The 21,424-nt window shown below is 42.5% G+C and overlaps 1 protein-coding gene across 1 annotated transcript in view; it reads left to right on the top strand.

Annotated features, from left to right (window-relative positions):
* Positions 1 to 3,049: 3,049 nt before the first annotated feature.
* Positions 3,050 to 21,424, top strand: part of LOC147309375 (uncharacterized) — a 64,862-nt gene continuing 46,487 nt past the window's right edge. Inside the window, exons 1-5 of the mRNA XM_086270248.1 lie at positions 3,050 to 3,099; positions 7,141 to 7,274; positions 7,359 to 7,457; positions 7,546 to 7,650; positions 12,000 to 12,140. Of these exons, the coding sequence (XP_086126374.1) occupies positions 7,186 to 7,274; positions 7,359 to 7,457; positions 7,546 to 7,650; positions 12,000 to 12,140 (434 nt within the window). The 5' untranslated portion in view covers positions 3,050 to 3,099; positions 7,141 to 7,185. The remainder of the gene's footprint in view (positions 3,100 to 7,140; positions 7,275 to 7,358; positions 7,458 to 7,545; positions 7,651 to 11,999; positions 12,141 to 21,424) is intronic.

The following is a 21,424-nucleotide window of genomic DNA, read 5'->3' as shown; positions in this document are numbered from 1 at the left end:
AAAGTGATTGGTTTATTAGCTTATGGACCCTCCCATTAATCAAGAGATTAAGAGCACCCTGGATGGGTGTGGTAAAGAGGTTTTTTGTTTGCCAAATGTCAGATGGGAAGACGGGAGGGTTAGAAAATGATTTTTTTTTTTGACCACTTTTGAAGTTGTTAAAGCAAATTAAGTTAACTTTCGTTTAATTTTAAGTTTTAAGAAGTTATTTGGCTGATTTCTGTTTATAATTTTCCACGAAATAAACGGCATATGATTTTTAAACAATGGAGTCAGAAGTGCGTTCTAAAACAAACCTCCCGTTGCCACCCACAGCCTTTTCTTGGACTTTTTTGGTGTTTGGAACGTAAAAGGCCACGACAACACTTTAATCCAGATCATACCTTAAATTTACTTCATGTAAAGTAAATCAAAATGTTTCACTTTCTGTTCTGCTCTTTCAATTTCATCTGTTTCTTTGATGAGTGTGGAATAGCGATGGGTATCGTTTAGGTTTTATCCAAATCGGTACTTTTGAAACGGTGCCGGTGCTCAAAACAGTGCTTAAAGAATGGAGAACACAAAATTGGTCCAAAAACCTCTCATGTTCAGCTGTTTGTTTGTTTTTTGGTTTTTTTTTGTAAAAAGATAGCAATGTTAACCTTTTCTGCAGCTATGGGGCATATATGGTATCACTCTTGGCTGGAAGCAGTGCTTAAACAATGGAATAAACACAAACTTTGTCCAAAAACCTCTCATGTTTTAACTGTTTTCCACTTTTTCTTTGGTAATTTTAGCCTTTTTGGCCAGGGTGAAGGGAGTATCTGCCATCAAATAAGAAGACAGCCGCATGTAGCTATGATGGTGTTTGCTAGTTCACCTTACATGCATTAATGTAATAACGTGGTTAGCCTACTCAACGTAAATTACACACCAACAACATTAAGCTACTCACGCAGAGAAGAACGGCTGCTGCTGCATCATCATCCTCATCATTTCTGCTACACTGGCAGGGCTAGGGGCCAGGACGCTATTCTTCGGGGTTTTTGGGGGATGTTGCTAAATCCGGGTCCGATAACAGGCACCACACCCGCAGTAGATGCGCTCGGTGTGAGGTCTCGTAGCAAGCTATCAAATACGGCACATTTCTCGGCTTTTAAAAAAAAACAAAAAACGCTATGCGTCGCCAGGTGTTTCATCGGATTTGAGGTGTTACCTCCTTTGACAGTATCACAGTATCAGCTTAAAGCACTTGTTGCAGGCTGCTGAGTTTGCATCTTTTGCTGTGAAGTACAGCCAGACTTTTGACCGCTTCGCCTTGGGCATTTTTAATCTGTAGCTCTGCTCTAAAAGAACGTACGTACCTGGACCCGCCTACTATCCTCGGAAACGTAAAATGATTGGCTAGAAGTGTATCACAGCTCAGGAAAAAAAAAGCACCGAAATAAAGCACCGAAATGTGCGCTGCTTTTCGGTCTGGTTACTACCGTTTATGTCAGAAGCGGTGCCACAATGGCACCGGATACCGGTACCCATCCCTAGTGTGGAAATATTACCCAGGTTATTAAAAATTGATTGCAGTGCTTCTGTTTTTAAATCTATTCTTCAGTGTTTTATCAATAAGTCTCACTCTTTGTAAAAAGAAAGTAAAAATAGTCTGGCTCAAATTGCTTCCTTCTCTTTAGATTCTCACCTCTGATGACCAGAAGCATCATGAGGTCTCAGACAGACTGACTGATCTTCTGGTAACAAGCAACTGAGTCATTATTAAAGTAGTTCAGATCTTTACACTTTAACATTTCCAACACACTGAGAACAGACTCAGTTCAGTGTCTGTAAATACAGGGTATAGCATCCCCTGGGTAACCCCCTCGATGATATGTAGGGTGGTTGATGATTTTGTCCTTTTCAAGTTCTTGAAGACAAGACTCAATTTCACCATTTCTCCTCAACAGTTGCCCATAGTGGACCACATCACAGCCACAGAAACTGGGATTAATCAGAGGGATTAATAAATTACCACATACAAAAGCAGGGTAAATCAAGATGAAGGTTTCAGCCACCTTCTCCAGTGCTAAAGTCCCTCTGTCTACCCTCACTATACAAGAAAATAAGTCAGTCACTTCCCTGAGTGAACCCACAACATCACCATATTACCAGCTGAAAGGGGGGGGGGGGGGGGGGGGGTGCACTGTTGTTCTAAAAAACAATGGATTATCACACAAAAATTCTGTGACAACAATACCTTAAAAAGCCTTAAAACAAGATCCCACAAGCAGGTACAAAAAGAAAGTAATCGGTTGCCTTCAAGAACTTGAAAAGGAGAAAATTATTGACCGCCCTGCACATCATCGTCTATACCAGGGGTGTCGAACTCCAGGCCTCGAGGGCCGGTGTCCTGCAAGTTTTAGATCTCACCCTGGATCGACATACCTGAATCACATGATTAGTTCATTACCAGGCCTCTGGAGAACTTCAAGACATGTTGAGGAGCTAATTTAGCCATTTGAATCAGCTGTGTTGGATCAAGGACACATCTAAAACCTGCAGGACACCGGCCCTTGAAGCCTGGAGTTCAACACCTGTGGTCTATACCAATGGGATTCTATACTGACTTCACCAACAAAGTCCAGAAACTTACACTTGACCCAGATGAAACCATAGTGTCCTTTGATGTAGTCTCTCTCTTCACTTGCCTACCTGCAACAGAGGCAGTGGAGACTGTCAAAAAATGAATGTAAAATGTAAATGTGAAATGTCAAGTACTGCTGTAGCAACAGTTTAACTTTTTAAGCATCAAGATGGTCAATCCCTCAAAGAGCTGTTTAACTGAGTTCAGCCTATGTATTAAAGAGCTGTGATGTGTAAATTTTGAAGTGATTAAGGGGCACTCTTCCACATGAAATGAGTGTTAGCACCTTGAAATGGCACCAATGAGCTGGGACGAGTCAAATCTTCAGTGTGACATTAGTTAGAAAAGGAAGTGCTCTTATTGTGAAAATCTAACTGTTACTGCAGGTGGAATCCCGCCTCCTTCCAGAAAGGAGCTCACCTGTGTGTCGTGTTTAGTGTCCAGGTGTGGATGGGAGCTTGTTGTTGGTGTGTCTGTGTGAAGAAACTGTAAGTTTGCTTTGTTTCCTCCTTTAACAGTTTTACTGTAGGTTTCTGCTCTGTAATGTTAGGACCAGATCTTCAGCTCTTAATTCAGGACAAACAGGACAAATCCACATGATTATACATTGTCTGTAATCAAACATGTATAAAGTCTGTACCTGCTAATAATATCTGCATATGGAGGCTGTGACTTATGTCAAGCATAAAGTGCAGAAACATTGTTGAATTATTTCAGCTTTTTCATGTTGTGTCACTGTCATGTTCATTTTGTACTTTTGTGTTCTTAATCAGAGGATTTGATTTTTCTTCTTTTACTCTTTCAAGCTTTTAATCATCAGTAGTTGGTTAGATTTTTCTTCTTTGTGTTTCCCTCTATAATCGCTAAAAAACACCCACTTTGAACATGGTTCTTTTAAAACTGTTTTCAGTCTGACTGAAGCCTCGCTTAGTTATTTGAGTTTGTTGCAATAAATTTGGCTACAAACCTCTCCCAGCTAATGCCAATAACCTTTTTGTTAAATTCATTAGTGCCTTAATGATACATTTGGATGAGTTATATATTAGAACTGCAACATATTAAAATTATGTTAGTTGTAATCAAGTAAAATTAGTGAATCATGACTTTTATGTCAAAGAGAGGTCTCACAGCCAAAAACAAATTTATGCCTCTCCTTCCATAAGGAAAGAATGTAAGTTATAAAGTGCAGAACCTAACCCTGACACCTCTGTTTAATCAATTTTCATTTTTTCTTATTTACTACTATTTCAATAGCCAGTTCATTATTCTGTCAAAATACTGTCGATTTAGGGCATGTATAAAGGTTAAAATCTATCCATGTTACGTTCCATCACCACATCAGATACAAAAAGAACCACAAATAATTACAAATGACCATTAGTTAGTAGAGATTATCTGTTACCCGCATATCTGTCCTTATATATTAGACAGTCAGTGAACTCGATCTGTTTTTAGTGTTGGAAATGTTCAGGTGTGAAGATCTTAACCATTTTAACAAGGATCAGATAGTTGTGTCAGAAGATCAGGTCTCAGTCTGTGTAAGTCCTCATTGTCTCCTGGTCAGTGGAGCTGTGACCTACAGAGCAGGAAGCAATGTGGGCAGACTGCCCATCCTTTCCTTTAAGGCAGGGGTGTCAAACTCAAATACACAGTGGGCCAAAATTCAAAACTGGAACAAGGTCACGGGCTAACATTAATATTTATTGAAAAAAAAAATCTTCCTCCAGATTTAAGAATGAATCTCTTCTTATGGACTCAAACAAGTTTTGCTGAAAAACTGAATATAGAACAAGCAAAGCTTAATACTAAACAATATATATATTAGCTGTATAATACCAGTAGGCCAGCTCTAACAATAATTTGGTATGGCTTTGCGGGCCAAATGTAATTAGGCTGTGGGCCAAATTTGGCCCACGGGCCAGAGTTTGACACCTATGCTTTAAGGACTCCGATTTATTCATGAAAAATCAAAGAATGGATTTAAAATCAGAAGTACAGAGTAGAACACAGTGTGACACACTCAGACATGAGGAAGTGTTCAGTTAAACATTCCTCTGCTGACAGCTGATGATTGAGGCAACACAAATACTGATGAAGCTGATAGAAGAAAGTGAGACTTTTCTTTTCTTTCATTTACATAAAAATAAATAAATAAATTGGACATATAATCTGAATTGGGGTGTAAATCAAACTCCCGATGTGTGTTATTCCTTTTACAACTATGTTAAATAAAATGTTGTTCCTGTTGATCAAAGATCAGCTGTGCTGAAACTACATTGCATACAGTTACTAGTTTTTCTAGTTTGGTCATGGAAACTTCCAAGAAAGAATGTTTCCTTGACTGAAAACACCTAACATCATAAAAATACCCTTGTTCCGATTGAATATGATGTAAGACAGAGCATCATGCTAATGATGACAGTAGTGAACAGTTCAGGACCTACCTCTTGTGACCCGACTTTTTTTTTTTTTTTTTTTTTTTTTTTTTTTAGGGATCTCTATAAGATTTTATACCTCAGAGCAGTGGTGTCAAACTCCACTCCTTTAGGGCTGGTGTCCTGAAACTTTTAAATGTGTCACTGCTGCAACACAGCTGAATAAAATTAGTAGGTCATTAGCAAGACTATAGAACTTGGCTACATGCTGAGGTGGCAACCCCTAACCCTACTCAAGTAAATTTAAGCAAATGTAAGTACATGTATTGCACCATGTTCATTCACTTATAAGCTGCTGTAATATGAATCAAATGGCTTAATTGCCAGTCTTGTTAATGACTGGCAATTACAACACAGCTTAATGTTTATTAGGCTGTGTTGCAGCAGGGAGATAGTTAAAGTTTCAGGACATTGGTCGACGAGGACTGGAGTTGGACAGTTGGCCGCCACCTTAGAAGTTTCTTATGTACTTCTTAATTTCGGTACCTCTGGATTCCCTTTATTCTGGATCATGAATAACTTTGATGTCTGCTCATTGTTGCATCAGTAAAATCTAGACTAATAATTCTGATGGTATTATGATGTCTGTCTGGTCTGTCAGCTTTCTGCTGGTGCATCCAATGTAGAAACAGTTTGGTCTCATAGTCTGTACTGATGGAGTTAAGTCAGTCACTTCTTTCTGTGTTACTCTCCCAGAACATGTGACCCTGACCAAAGAATAGTTGTTGGACTTATAGGTTTCTCTTATAATGTCCGGTTAGGTAATGCTGCTGATGTGTACTAGCTCACTTGTAGTGGCTGTTTGGCGGGGCCTGGCCCCCCTGGCTCTGTTGGGCCCCTTCCGGGTGTGGAAGGCCCTCCGATCTTGGGTCTCTGGGTCCAGAGCTTGGTCTGCTCTGGGGTAGCCGGCTGCTGGTGGAGACTGCGGGCTCGTCGCTTCTGCGCCTTGGCTGCTGGGTGAACCCCATTTGGGGCCCTCCTGAGCTCTTTTCTAGTTAGGAGACATGATGTGTTTACACAGATGTACAAAGAGGTACTCACACATACACACTGCCTTGGTAGGCTGCTGCCTCTAAAATGTGTGTTGTTAGTCCTGTGTGCTGCTCAGCAACATTCATTATTGATTATTTACTGTTGCTTATAAGATAAGATAACCTTTTCTAGTCCCACATGTGGGAAATTTGTTTTCTCACAGCAAGAAGTGGACAGTGCAAAAGTTATATAGCAAAAATTAGAATACAATGAGAATAAAATGCTGTACACAACTGTACAGAATAGAATAGAATAAAATACTATATACAATAGAATAAAATATACAATAGGATAAAAATAGAATACAAATTCTATATACAACTGAGCAAAAATACAACTTTGTCAGAAAAGAGTATTGCACTTAGTCTTATTGCACATGTGTGGATGTGTTTGATCAGTTAAAGTCTTTGTTGTGGAGTCTGACAGCAGTGGGGAGGACAGACCTGTGAAATCTCTCCGTCCCACACCGTGGGTGCCGCAGTCTCCCACTGAAGGAGCTGCTCAGTGCTGTCACAGTCTGCTGCATGGGGTGGGAGATGTTGTCCAACAGGGATGACAGCTTAGCTACCATTCTCCTGTCACTCACCACCTCCACTGGGTCCAGAGGGCGTCCTAGAACAGAGCTGGCCCTTCGGATCAGCCTGTTCAGTCTCTTCCTGTCCCCGGCAGAGATGTTGCCGCCCCAGCAGACCACACCGTAAAAGATGGCTGAGGCCACCACAGAGTCATAGAAGGTCTTATGCTTATGTTGGTTCCCAAAAGGTTGATTTTGTTCATCTGGACATAGCTAGCAGTTAGAGTATGAACACTCTGTAAGCAGTCAGCTTGGTCCTGAGCATTGTTGGTGAAATAAAGCTGCTCTCTGTCATTTCTACAGCCATGTTTTACCTGCTGCTTTCTATGACTACAGTAATGGAGGCATTTCGGCTCTCTGTGACACTTTTTGTAGTGAACTGATGAAAGCTGTGTCTCAGATGGAGTGCATGTTAGTCCAACACATCCCACATGAACTCTGCAGCTCTCAGTTGATGTGCACATGAATGATTTGTGTTTCCTCTGCAGGTGAAGGTAGAAACTGTGTATGTGAGCTGATGTGAATTCAGCAGCATGGGTCAGTGTTGTAGAAGAGAGCAGGCAGTCTCTCTCTCTAAAACCACTCTGTGTGGGGAACATGAGAGCCAGACCAAAGCTCAGAGGTGAGATGACCATCTCTAACTGTCCATGACTCTTCTCCATGTCACAGCTCAGCACTCACATCACTGCTCCATCATTATTCACAGGAACCCACCTGCACCCGCACCCGGCTCTTTGTCCTCTAGGAGTAAACGGTTGAAGAATTTCTTCAGTATTTCCTCAGGGAAAAAGTCATTTGAGAACAAGTAAGTTTATGTTTATATTAGATCATCTAAAATTGTAGGAGTTTATATGTCATGAAGCTTTTATTGAGGAGTTGAGCTTTTTATTTAGGATCCATCAGAGAGTCAAGCCTGGACTTCAACCCACCTTAAGGAGTGATACCCCTAAAGGTTGCCTCATTGATTTTAACGTCCAGCAGGCTTCTCCTGCAGAGAGGTAAGCTGTTAGTAACATGAACTATTTGATATCAGTTTGGTGTCTGATTTAAATGATTTTGATGTTTCCTGTTTTCTAAAATGCATACAGGGAGTGCAGAATTATTAGGCAAGTTGTATTTTTGAGGAATAATTTTATTATTGAACAACAACCATGTTCTCAATGAACCCAAAAAACTCATTAATATCAAAGCTGAATGTTTTTGGAAGTAGTTTTTAGTTTGTTTTTAGTTTTAGCTATTTTAGGGGGATATCTGTGTGTGCAGGTGACTATTACTGTGCATAATTATTAGGCAACTTAACAAAAACAAATATATACCCATTTCAATTATTTATTGTTACCAGTGAAACCAATATCACATCTCCACATTCACAAATATACATTTCTGACATTCAAAAACAAAACAAAAACAAATCAGCGACCAATATAGCCACCTTTCTTTGCAAGGACACTCAAAAGCCTGCCATCCATGGATTCTGTCAGTGTTTTGATCTGTTCACCATCAACATTGCGTGCAGCAGCAACCACAGCCTCCCAGACACTGTTCAGAGAGGTGTACTGTTTTCCCTCCTTGTAAATCTCACATTTGATGATGGACCACAGGTTCTCAATGGGGTTCAGATCAGGTGAACAAGGAGGCCATGTCATTAGTTTTTCTTCTTTTATACCCTTTCTTGCAGCCACGCTGTGGAGTACTTGGACGCGTGTGATGGAGCATTGTCCTGCATGAAAATCATGTTTTTCTTGAAGGATGCAGACTTCTTCCTGTACCACTGCTTGAAGAAGGTGTCTTCCAGAAACTGGCAGTAGGACTGAGAGTTGAGCTTGACTCCATCCTCAACCCGAAAAGGCCCCACAAGCTCATCTTTGATGATACCAGCCCAAACCAGTACTCCACCTCCACCTTGCTGGCGTCTGAGTGGGACTGGAGCTCTCTGCCCTTTACCAATCCAGCCACGGGCCCATCCATCTGGCCCATCAAGACTCACTCTCATTTCATCAGTCCATAAAACCTTAGAAAAACCAGTCTTGAGATATTTCTTGGCCCAGTCTTGACGTTTCAGCTTGTGTGTCTTGTTCAGTGGTGGTCGTCTTTCAGCCTTTCTTACCTTGGCCATGTCTCTGAGTATTGCACACCTTGTGCTTTTGGGCACTCCATTGATGTTGCAGCTCTGAAATATGGCCAAACTGGTGGCAAGTGGCATCTTGGCAGCTGCACGCTTGACTTTTCTCAGTTCATGGGCACTTATTTTGTGCCTTGGTTTTTCCACACGCTTCTTGCGACCCTGTTGACTATTTTGAATGAAACGCTTGATTGTTCGATGATCACGCTTCAGAAGCTTTGCAATTTTGAGACTGCTGCATCCCTCTGCAAGATATCTCACTATTTTTGACTTTTCTGAGCCTGTCAAGTCCTTCTTTTGACCCATTTTGCCAAAGGAAAGGAAGTTGCCTAATAATTATGCACACCTGATATAGGGTGTTGATGTCATTAGACCACACCCCTTCTCATTACAGAGATGCACATCACCTAATATGCTTAATTGGTAGTAGGCTTTTGAGCCTATACAGCTTGGAGTAAGACAACATGCATGAAGAGGATGATGTGGACAAAATACTCATTTGCCTAATAATTCTGCACTCCCTGTATCTGTAGGAGAGCAGTGTCTCAAAGGAAAAACAGGCTAAGGCGTAACTTTCATTTTTATTTTCTTTTTAGCCACATTTTGACAAAATTGTCTGTTTTAACTATTTTAACCACGTGGAAATTTAGACATCAGACATCTGGATCCTAAACTATCATAGAAAAAACTGCTAGCAGTGGGTAGTTTGACTTTAGCCTAGTGGCTAAGCTAACAGAAACAAGTGTACCAGCTGCGCTCTGTGAGGAGCACAGCTGGTACACTTGGTACATCTGCTCAGCTGATATGCTGCTCTAGAAAGCAAACCAAAGGTTTGCAGACCTTAAAGAGGACATCACTCTGATCAGTGGAAGATGAAAGCTTCATAGACGTGACGAAAATACAGTCTGAAACATTGGCTTGCTCAGCGCAGCCCTCCAGAACACAGCTGTGTGGGTTCCTTCCACCTGTCCTCACCCTCCCCCTGCTCCTCACCTACATGTCAGTGGTCCTGGGCTGAAGTGTTAGTCCCCAGTCACAAGAGCGACTCCGAGCTTTTTCTGAACTGCAACACGTGGTGTTTTAGCAGACTGCTTAGCTTCAGCACCTGGCTGCAGAATACAGAGCTTCTAACACAGGTTTTACTGACACTTTAATCTGTTTGTGAAATCATTCCTCTCTTTTCTAAACAACTCTAACACCTGTCGGCGTACAGCTGCCGCTCCCGATCCTTTGTTTCTGACCTGATAAAAAAAAAAACAAAAACAAACAAACGACTCAAGATAGACTTCTTCCCTTCAACAACTTCTTTATTAAAGTGGTCTTGCTCAACAATTCATCTCTCCTTCTATTCGTGTGTGTGGGTGTGGGTGGGTGGTATATGTCCCTATCTGCTGTGTGTGTGTTGCCGGTGGGGCGTCTACGTGTGCTACGTTCTCTACCTAGTTCTGCTTTTTGGTCTATACTTGCCATCTATGTTAGACTATTATTAATGCTGCCCTTTTGCACCCTTCTCTTCTAATGCTACTTCTGCATTCTTTCCTTAGAAAGAAAGCGCTATATAAATACAGGCCATTTACCATTTACCATTTAGAACACTGTCTCTGCACCTCTTCCTGTAATGCTGCTTTATGATAACTATTTTTGCTCCTGGAGTTACACAGGGGCCTGCTTAAAAGTATAATGCTAAGCAGTATAAGGCTATATCCAATCCCACACACCCTAACAGCATGTCTCCAGAACCACTGTCATTTGGACTCCTTTAAGAGAGTAACAACAAAGACCTCACAGAGGGGATTTTTCTCAATGAAGCCCTCTTCCTTCAACTTGGAGATCCTGCTGTTAGATTTGTACAGGATGTTTGTGAATCTGCACATTCTGTCTGTAATTAATTCCTAACTTCTGATTGGTTCTGTCCCTGTTTAGAAAAATGAATCAATTATAATAATAATAAAAAAAAATAAAATAATAATAATCATCGTCATCATTAATAATAATAGTGATGTCAAAATTAACGCGTTAACGCAAATTAATCCGTCGACGTGATTAAAATTTTTAATGCAATTAACGCATCTTGAGTGCAGAATGACTCAAAATCCCTGAAATGTTTCTGTCAACACATTTTGGGCAGTTTGTCCAAGTAGAGGTACCTTCGCACATGCGCCAATGGGCAGTTGAGCTGGTAGTGAGCGGCAGCTGAACCAATCAACTCAATATGGAAGATGATAAACGTACGTTTCTTAAGTCTGTTTGCGCATGCAAAATGAAATGTGATTAATATAGAAAATGAATGATATTTAATTGTAATTAATCAAAATTAATCCAGTTACCCTGTGATGAATCTGATTAAACATTTTAATTGTTTGACAGCACTAATATATATTATATATTAGTGTATACTTACCTATTAGTATATAGTTTTTTTCAAAAGTTGTATTTCACAGGAGAGAACCTGTTTTAAAAAGATTGACAAACTATTCAAATTCTCTTTGAATTTAAGCATACATCCTTTGTGTTTATTCTGCATTTACTTCATTATATTGCATAAATATCAGTCACAAGCTTAAATATAAAATTGAAAAAATGTAATTGCAACCAGGCTATTGATTAAGTAATTGCGATTAATTACAGAAAATTGTGGGATTAATTAGTTAGTTTTTTTTTTAATTATTATTGACAGAACAAAATAATAGTCAATAATAATAAAAATGATAATAATCAATAATAAAATGGATTCACAAGAATTGGGTTAATTACAATGAGATATTAGAACTTAGTGAACTCGTACTGATCAAACTTACATTTCTTTATCCACAGTTCTATCTTTGCCTGGATTAGTTCCTTTAAGTCTATCTTGTAGCTGACACAGATCAGGATTAAATCCAAACCTGAACTGGACAGGGAGAGAGATTTCTTTCTTTCTGTTTTTTGTCTATGCTGTGATTGTGATGCATAAATTAATCACTGGAGGCATTTATATTTTTTCTGTTTCCCATAAACCAGCCAGCAGTTCAAACCTACCCTAGTTTGTGGTTTGTTATTTTGGAACTTCCAGTCAGAAACTGCTCCTGCAAACCTAAACTTTGGCCGAGGATTAGGTCTTGGAGTTTCCTTCTGCTCATGCTCTACTTGCAAAATAGTTTCTCTTTGGGATGATGAAGCTATTCTAAGTCTTCATTAGTAAGCTCTGTGGCTGCAAATGATTTTTATTTTATTTTTATTTAATAGGATCTATGGGAGACCTGCGGAACCTGGACCTGAACCCAAACCCGGACCTGGACCTGAGTCCATATGTGTGTTCTTCAAAAGTGATCAGTCTATAGAAGGCCCCATTACTTTTGAACACCAGCAAGCGTCTGCTGTAGAGAGGTGAGCTGTTAGTAACATGAACTCTTTGAGAGCTGATTTAACTGCTTCTTGTTGTGTGTAGAAGGACTCAGTGCAGAGCTACATTAAACAGCCAGATTTTGAGATAGTGCTAACAGCTTCGAGCAGTCAACCTGAGCAGTTCTGATCACATCAACTCTCCTGCAGATGCAGCAGCTTCAGCTACATCACATCCAAATAGCACATGTTTTTATATGTTTTAAAATGGGAAAGGTTTAAATAAATTGGCTCCCAAACCTGGAGTAAGTCAAATTTCATAATAATTATATTGAATTTTATTAACTTGAACTTGTTTTATAAATTCACTAAAAATAGCACCAATAAGAGAAGACAAACAAAGTTTATTACTTACAAATTTACAGTGAATTATCTGCTAAGGCCTCAGTAAATCAAATTGTTACAATATTGTTAAATTGTATAGTATATAATATAAGTTTATTTTTACACCACCTTTGTAAGCCATTGTATAATACAGCAATACAGAAAAGAAGAGAAAAAGAAGAAATCCTAACAAAAACAAAAATACCAAACTCAAGAATAAAACATTAAGTTGACTTTACACAATCATCAGTCTATGCAGGTAGCTTTCACGTATGGATTTTGAAACTTAAAAAAACAATAACAAATAAAAGGGTGTGTAATACAGTATTCTTAACCACTAGAGTGGAGAGTAAGTTAGGATCTTAAGACATTTTAATTTGGATTCTGAGTTATTTCAGTGATAGGAAGCAGTTTGTGAAATTGAATGGTTGCTTCTTTTTATGAAACAGCAGTTACTGCAGTCATGAACTGAGAATCATCGCCACATCCAAGATGGCGCTAGTGTGCACGGCAAGCCGTCTCTTTCGCTTTTGTTTGCCGTTTGCTGTCCTTCTCTCTCTGTGCTGCCCTGATGTCTTCATGTTACTTGCCTATGATTGTCAAACTCTTTTGAATCTCCGGCCTTTGGATCACCAGACGCTAGATTTGAAATGGAAATCTGAGAATCCTCCTCCGCTCCCGATGGACTTTCCTGATTATCTACGCCATTTACCATCTACTCTCCCACAAAAGAAACATTCACGAAGACAGGGTAAATGGCCCGGTATCCGCATTCACATGAAGGCCTATTTAAACTCACATGTTGTGATAAATCATCGCTTATCTATTGACGTCCTATTATCTCTCTCTGCTCTCCGCGACCACACTAACTTCAGACTGTTCTGTCATCGCTGGATTTGCCCTGTTGGACTTCATGCTTACCTGGACCACACCCAGCTGATCTTCCACCTGCTGGGTGTGGTCCTCTAGAGGAGGTGTGAATCACGCCAACATTCGCCTGCTCCGGTGTTCTCCAACAAACAGCACTGTGACTCCAAATTACCTTGTTAAACACAAGGTCACTGGCTAATAAGACTTTCATTTTAAACGATTTTATTCTATCATAGTGGCTGGATTTCTTATTCTTGATGGAAACTTGGCTGCGCCCCAGTGAGCTTTTTTCCTTCTCGGAACTGCTTCCACCTGACTGCAGTTTTATTAGCTCACCCTGGACCACTAACAGAGGTAGAGGGCTAGCTTCAGTTTTTAAAAACAAATTTCAATGTTGGCAGCTGCCTCCTGTTCTTTACCCCAGTTTTGAGGTGCAGTTATTGAAACTGAATTGTATTCCTGAATTTACTGATCTACTGGGGAGTCTTGTCTTACGTTATGACCGTATCCTAATTGTTTGTGATTTTAATATTCATTTTTGCTGTGATGACAGTTCACTCAGTAAGGATTTCCTTGCCATTATTAATACTTTTAATCTCACTCAGTGAACCAACTCAGACAAAAGGTCATATACTTGACTTGGTATTGTCTTATGGGCTGGACATTTGCGTCATGGACATTAGGGACTCTGGGATTTCAGATCACTTCCCAGTTTTGTTTAATACAGTGGTGAGCAATGTGGAATTGAACAGTGATGGTTTTTTGTGGCAGATGCGCACGATTAACTCCAAGTCAATTGTTCACTTCACTGCTGCTTTCTTTGATTCTCCCCTCTCTGATGCTAACTGTAATGTGAATTTATCAGCGGATGAGCTTGCCAACCATTTTAATTCTATATCTGCTGATATTCTTCATTCTGTGGCACCTCTGAGGACTAAATGTGTCAAATTCTCAAGCCAACCCTGGCTAAATGATATTACCCGTGCCCTCATGCGTGAATGTTGTCGTGCTGAGAGAAAATGGAAAAGATAAACTTCATGTCTCTCTGGATATCTTTTTTTTTTTTATCTTAGTATCAAAAGTCTGTCAAAGCTGCTAAATCTGCCTTTTTGTCTAGCATTATTATGACTAATAGCCATAACCCCCGAGCCCTTTTTAATATCTTCAACTCTGTGACAAACCCTTGCACTATCGCTTATAGGGATGCCTCCCCTGCACTTTGTGATAATTTCTTAAATTATTTCACTGAAAAAATCTCAGCTCTAAGGACTTCTCATTCATCTCATTCATCGTTACTTTCCGACCTTGTTACAGTTTCTGAATGCTTGACTGTCTTTCAACAGTTCAAGCCAGTGTCTTATTATGCTTTAAAGGATACAATTGATCATCTTAAAATCTCCGATTCTCCACACAATATTCTTCCCTCTATTTTTTTTTTTCATTTTTATCTGGCTTGCTGTGTTGTCACCTATATTGTTTCTTGCCATGTTCCTTGTTCACTGTTTTGCTCTAATTGTCTTATGCTATTGGTCTGTCTGACCGTAAAGCACTTTGGTCAACTCCGTTGTTTTAATATGAGCTATAGAAATAAATTTAGATTTTTGATGTATGCCTGTGGTGTACCCCAATGGGTCAGTTTTGGGCCCCAAATTCTTTAACTAATGCATCAATGACATTTTTAAAGTATTAAAATTTGCACTCTTTGCTTGTTATACGAATATTTCCTGCTCTGGTCATGATCTGCAGCATTTATTGGATAAAATGAGTAATGAAATAAGCAAAGTAAAACTCTAGCTTGATAAAACAAATTATCATTAAAGTTGAATAAAACTAAAAGGAACACTGGACCAGCTCTTTATCCTCTCCAGGATACTTGAGGGCGCATGGGAGTTTGCCCAACCAGTCTACATGTGTTTTGCTGACTTGGAGAAGGCATTCGACCGTGTCCCTCAGGTGTCCTGTGGGAGTATGGGGTGTCTGGCCCATTGTTACGGGCTATTCAATCCCTATACAACTGTTGCAAGAGCTTGGTTTGCATAGCCTGCAATAAGTCGGGATTTGTTCCCGGTGGGTGATGGGCTCCGCCAGGGCTGCCCTTTGTCACCAATTCTGTTAGAAACTTTTATGGACAGGATTTCTAGGCACATCCAATTGGCGGATGGCTTTTCACTTAGGTAGCCTCAGAATCTCACGACCACATCATCCTAATTTTTGCGGATGATGTGGTTCTGTTGGCTTCATCGGGTGATGGACGACAGCTCACACTGGAACAGTTCGCAGCCGAGTGTGAAGCAGCGGGATAAGATAAGATAAGATAGAACTTTATTAATCCCTCGGGTGGGTTCCTCTGGGAAATTCGATTTCCAAAAAGCACAGCACCGACAGAAGTTACATTTACAGAATAATATATATATATGTATATGTGTATATATATATATATATATATATATATATATATATATATATATGGTGCATATATATATATATATATATATATATGCACCAGAGCAGCTGGATAGCGTAGTGGTTAAACTACACGCCTTTGGAACAGAGGATCGCAAGTTCGATTCCTGCCTGGGGCGTCTGTATCCAGTAAGGGTCCTAAGGCTAGACCCCCTATGCTAAGCAAGCCTACCGCAGACATGAGCGAGACAGATAAATATGAAGGCATGCCGGCTCGGACGTCGCCCGGATCAACAAGGTCCGCGTCAGGTGTTGAGGAACCAGGGCACCCTGACGAAAAGTGGGCTACTGGAACAAGAAGGCATCGGTGGGCAAGGGACGAAAACAGGGCGTTGTTGGAATGCTACTACGCAAGTAACCCCGGCGGAAGGGGCTACATGAATAGGATGAGGGACCTATGGATTCTTCGATACCCAACATCCACAATGACGGCGAAACAACTAGTAGCTCAGTGTTCCAACATTCGAAAGAAGGGACTGCTCTCACAGCTAGAGATTGACGAGGTACAACACAAATGCTACGGCAAGGAGGAGTCAGGACGCCAGGTCAGGGGGGAGATATCATCACCCCCACCCGAGATTGGGTACATAGCCCCAAGTGCGATAGGAGAAGGATCGTTGAGTGCGAGAGGAGCTGACCTGAAAAATAGGATCATGGCCAAGCTTGAAACCTGGATCCCCCGTAGCCGGTTACCAAGATTACGTGAAGTACCCTCAGAAGGTCTGCTAGATGATGTTAATGCAGCACTACGGGCAATACCTACAACCACGATTACCGACACTAACAAGCTGATCTACAATACGGCAGCAGTGATCAGTGAGATGCTTGGCTACAAGTTGAACAGCCACAAGGGGCAGTACCCTCCATGGAGAAGGAGGCTAGAGGGCAAGATCAAAGTAGCACGGAGGGAGGTTAGCCAACTAACGGAGTTGCAGAAAGGTGCGACAAATAAGGTGCCTAAGAAATACAGCAAGCTGTCCATACCTGAGGCCTTGGAAACTGCCAAGCAAAGACTCACAGCCTTGGCCAGCCGCTTGAGGAGGTACACCAGAGAGATAGAAGGCAGGAGAATAAACCAGCTGTTCTCCACAGAACCAGCAAAGGTGTACTCTCAGTGGCAAGGGAACAATAAGAGAACAGCACCACCAAGGCTGGAGACGGAGCAATACTGGAAGAGCATATGGGAGAAGGATGCAACCCATAACGGCAATGCTCAGTGGCTAGTGGATCTGAGGGCAGACCACAGCGACCTCCCTGAACAGGGTCCAGTAACCATCACAGTGGCAGATATCCAAGAAAGGGTCTCCAGTATGAAGAGTTGGACAGCACCAGGGCCCGACATGGTTCACGCCTACTGGCTGAAGAAGCTGACTGCACTCCACGAGCGTCTGGCAGCACAAATGAACCAGCTGCTAGTTAACGAGAGACACCCGGAATGGCTAACTGAAGGCCGGACGGTCCTGATCCCCAAGGACCCCAAGAAGGGACCGGTCCCCTCCAACTACCGACCAATAACCTGCCTCAGTACTACATGGAAGCTCCTGTCAGGCATCATATCGGCTAAGATGAACAGGCACATGGGTCAATACATGAGCGGGACACAGAAAGGAATTGGCAAGAATACCAGAGGTGCAAAACACCAGCTACTGGTAGACAGAACAATCAGCCGAGACTGCAAGACCAGACTGACCAACCTGTGCACTGCCTGGATTGATTACAAGAAGGCCTATGACTCAATGCCCCACAGCTGGATACTGGAATGCCTAGAATTGTACAAGATCAATGGGACCCTAAGAGCCTTCATCAGGAACTCAATGGGGATGTGGCGTACAACACTAGAGGCCAACTCCAAGCCCATAGCACAAGTTACCATCAAGTGCGGGATCTACCAAGGAGATGCTCTGTCCCCACTGCTGTTCTGCATAGGCCTGAACCCCCTCAGTGAGATCATTAACAAGACTGGCTACGGATACCGACTACGGAACGGAGCAGTTGTCAGCCACCTCCTGTACATGGATGACATCAAGCTGTATGCCAAGAGTGAACGAGACATCGATTCACTGATCCACACTACCAGGCTATACAGCAATGACATTGGAATGTCGTTCGGACTGGAGAAGTGTAGTCGGATGGTAACAAAGAGAGGGAAGGTAGTCAGAACTGAGGGGATTGAACTACCAGAAGGCAACATTGCAGACATAGAGGACAGTTACAAGTACCTGGGGATCCCGCAGGCAAATGGGAACCATGAAGAGGCCGCTAGAAAGGCTGCAACCACCAAGTACCTGCAGAGGGTCAGGCAAGTCCTGAGGAGTCAGCTGAATGGTAAGAACAAGATCCGGGCCATCAACACGTACGCCCTGCCCGTGATCAGGTACCCTGCTGGGGTAATAGGCTGGCCAAAGGAGGAGATAGAAGCCACTGACATAAAGACAAGAAAGCTCCTTACCATGCATGGAGGGTTTCACCCCAAGTCCAGCACCCTGAGGCTGTACGCTAAGCGGAAGGAAGGGGGCCGGGGACTGGTGAGTGTCAGCACCACAGTCCAGGATGAGACAAGGAACATCCAAGAATACATTGGGAAGATGGCCCCAACTGACCGAGTGCTCAGTGAATACCTCAGGCAGCAGAAACCCAAGAAAGAGGAGGGAGACGAGGAACCATCATGGAAGGACAGGCCCCTGCACGGTATGTACCACCGGCAGATAGAGGAGGTGGCTGATATCCAGAAATCCTACCAGTGGCTGGACAAAGCTGGACTGAAAGACAGCACAGAGGCACTAATCATGGCAGCACAAGAACAAGCTCTGAGTACAAGATCCATAGAGGCTGGGGTCTATCACACCAGGCAAGACCCCAGGTGCAGGCTGTGTAAAGATGCCCCAGAGACAATCCAGCACATAACAGCAGGGTGCAAGATGCTAGCAGGCAAGGCATACATGGAACGCCATAACCAAGTGGCCGGCATAGTGTACAGGAACATCTGTGCGGAGTATAACCTGGAAGTCCCGAGGTCAAAATGGGAGATGCCCCCAAGGGTGGTGGAGAATGACCGAGCTAAGATCCTGTGGGACTTCCAGATACAGACGGACAAAATGGTGGTGGCTAACCAACCGGACATAGTGGTGGTAGACAAACAGAAGAAGACGGCCGTAGTGATCGATGTAGCGGTTCCGAATGACAGCAATATCAGGAAGAAGGAACACGAGAAGCTGGAGAAATACCAAGGGCTCAGAGAAGAGCTCGAGAGGATGTGGAGGGTGAAGGTAACGGTGGTCCCCGTGGTAATCGGAGCACTAGGTGCGGTGACTCCCAAGCTAGGCGAGTGGCTCCAGCAGATCCCGGGAATAACATCGGAGATCTCTGTCCAGAAGAGCGCAGTCCTGGGAACAGCTAAGATACTGCGCAGGACCCTCAAGCTCCCAGGCCTCTGGTAGAGGACCCGAGCTTGAAGGATAAACCGCCCGCAGGGGTGCGCTGGGTGTTTTTATATATATATATGTATATGTGTGTGTGTGTGTATATATATATATATATATATATATATATATATATATATATATATATATATATATATATATATATATATATATATGTGTGTGTATATATATATGTGTGTATATATATATATATATATATATGTGTGTATATATATATATATATATATATATATATGTGTGTGTATATATATATATATAAAAATACAAGTGAATTGCACATTTCAAGTATTGAGTCTATTGCACCATTGACTATTTACAAAAAGTATTGCACAAGGTATTGTACAGTGAGGTGAAGAGGCACTACAGCTTAGTTGTTCCCCCCTCCTTTGTCCTCCTGTTTCCCCTCCCTCTCCCCTCCAGAGAGGAGTTAAACAGTTTGATGGCGTGTGGGACAAAGGAGTTTTTAAGTCTGTTAGTTCTTGTCTTGGGGAGAAGCAACCTGTCACTGAACAGACTCTTCTGGTTGTTTATGGCCGTGTGCAGAGGATGCCCAGCATTGTCCATAATGTCCATCAGTTTCTTTAGTGTCCTTTTCTCTGCCACTGTCACCAGAGTGTCCAGCTGCATCCCGACTACAGAGCTAGCCTTCCTGATCAGTTTCTCCAGCCTGCATGAGTCCTTCTTTGCTGTGCTGCTCCCCCAGCACACCACAGCATAGAAAAGTACTCCAGCAACCACTGACTGGTAAAACATCCTCAGGCGCTTCCTGCAGATGTTAAAAGACCTCAGCCTCCTGAGGAAGTACAGTCGGCTTTGGGCTTTTTTATACAGATGCTCTGTGTTGCATGACCAGTCCAGTTTATTGTCCACCCACAGCCCGAGGTACTTGTACATGTTGACCACGTCCTCCCCCTCTATCTGAACCGGCAGTGGACCTTCTCTGGACCTCCCGAAGTCCACAACCAGTTCCTTAGTCTTTGAGGTGTTGAGTTGCAGGTGGTTTGTGTGACTCCATGCGACAAAGTTCCTCACCAGACTTCTGTACTCCTCTTCCTGATCATCCCAGATTGAGGATCAGCACTTCCAAATCTGAGGCCATGGTTCTCAGCTGGAAAAGGATAGAGTGCCCACTCTGGGTTGGGGACGAGTGCCTGCCCCAAGTGGAGGAGTTTAAGTATCTTGGGGTCTTGTTTGCGAGTGATGGGAGAAGGGAGCTGGAGATCGACAGATGTATTGGGGCTGCGGCTGCAGTGATGCGGACGCTGCACCGGTCCGTCGTGGTGAAGAGGGAGCTGAGTGTAAAAGCGAAGCTGTCAATTTACTGGTCAATCTATGTCCCTACCCTCACCTATGGCCACGAGTGGTGGATAGTGACCGAAAGAACAAGAATGCAGATACAAGCGGCGGAAATGAGCTTTCTCCGAAGGGTGGCTGGCCTCTCCCTTAGAGATAGGGTGAGAAGTTCGGCCATCCGGGAGGGGCTTAGAGTAGAGCAGCTGCTGCTCCACATCGAAAGGAGCCAGCTGAGGTGGTTCGGGCATCTGACAAGGATGCTTCCTGGGCGCCTGCAGTAGTGGTTTGTGATACGGGCGACACGGGCGACACGGGCGGTTGCCCGCGGTGGCATCATGGTGGGGGGCGGCATCACGGGCATCGGGAAAAAGAAAAATTACTCGTAGTCATGCTTCCCCGACATCATGCCAGCGCATATCGGGAATGTCGTAGGCACAGATTGGTTTTCTATCGCCCATTTGCTGGGAGTAAGGGCGCCCTCCATTTGCGAGGTGCGCCTGTTGCTTGCTGCACAGGGAGGCGGGGGATTCACTGGCTGGCTGGAGCAGCACCTAATAACCAGACATTATTATACAGACTTATAATTTGCACCGATGTTTTTTCAAAATTCTATACACAAAAAGTGAGTGCGAGGAAAAAGAGAAAAGAGAGCCCTCAGTGCGCCTGCTCGCTGCTGAAGTCAAAGTAAACTTTATTGTCATCTCCGCTACATACAGTCCAGTATATAGAGAGACGAGACGACGTGGCTCCAGTTACAGCAGTGCAAGTAAACAAACAGTGTGTATATATAAGAAGAGTAAGAAAATAAATATACACTTTAGGACTAGGGGTAAAGGGATCAATAACAATTTAAAATTTATAATTTACAGTTTGATGATT

This window comes from Aulonocara sp. 'chitande type north' Nkhata Bay, linkage group LG17 (assembly GCF_057382095.1).
Source record: "Aulonocara sp. 'chitande type north' Nkhata Bay isolate Kocher_YH1m ecotype deep benthic linkage group LG17, A_spYH_male_GT1.1, whole genome shotgun sequence".
NCBI lineage: Eukaryota > Metazoa > Chordata > Actinopteri > Cichliformes > Cichlidae > Aulonocara > Aulonocara sp. 'chitande type north' Nkhata Bay.
Note: the sequence above shows the minus strand (reverse complement) of the source record. Positions and strands in the feature narration are given on the sequence as shown.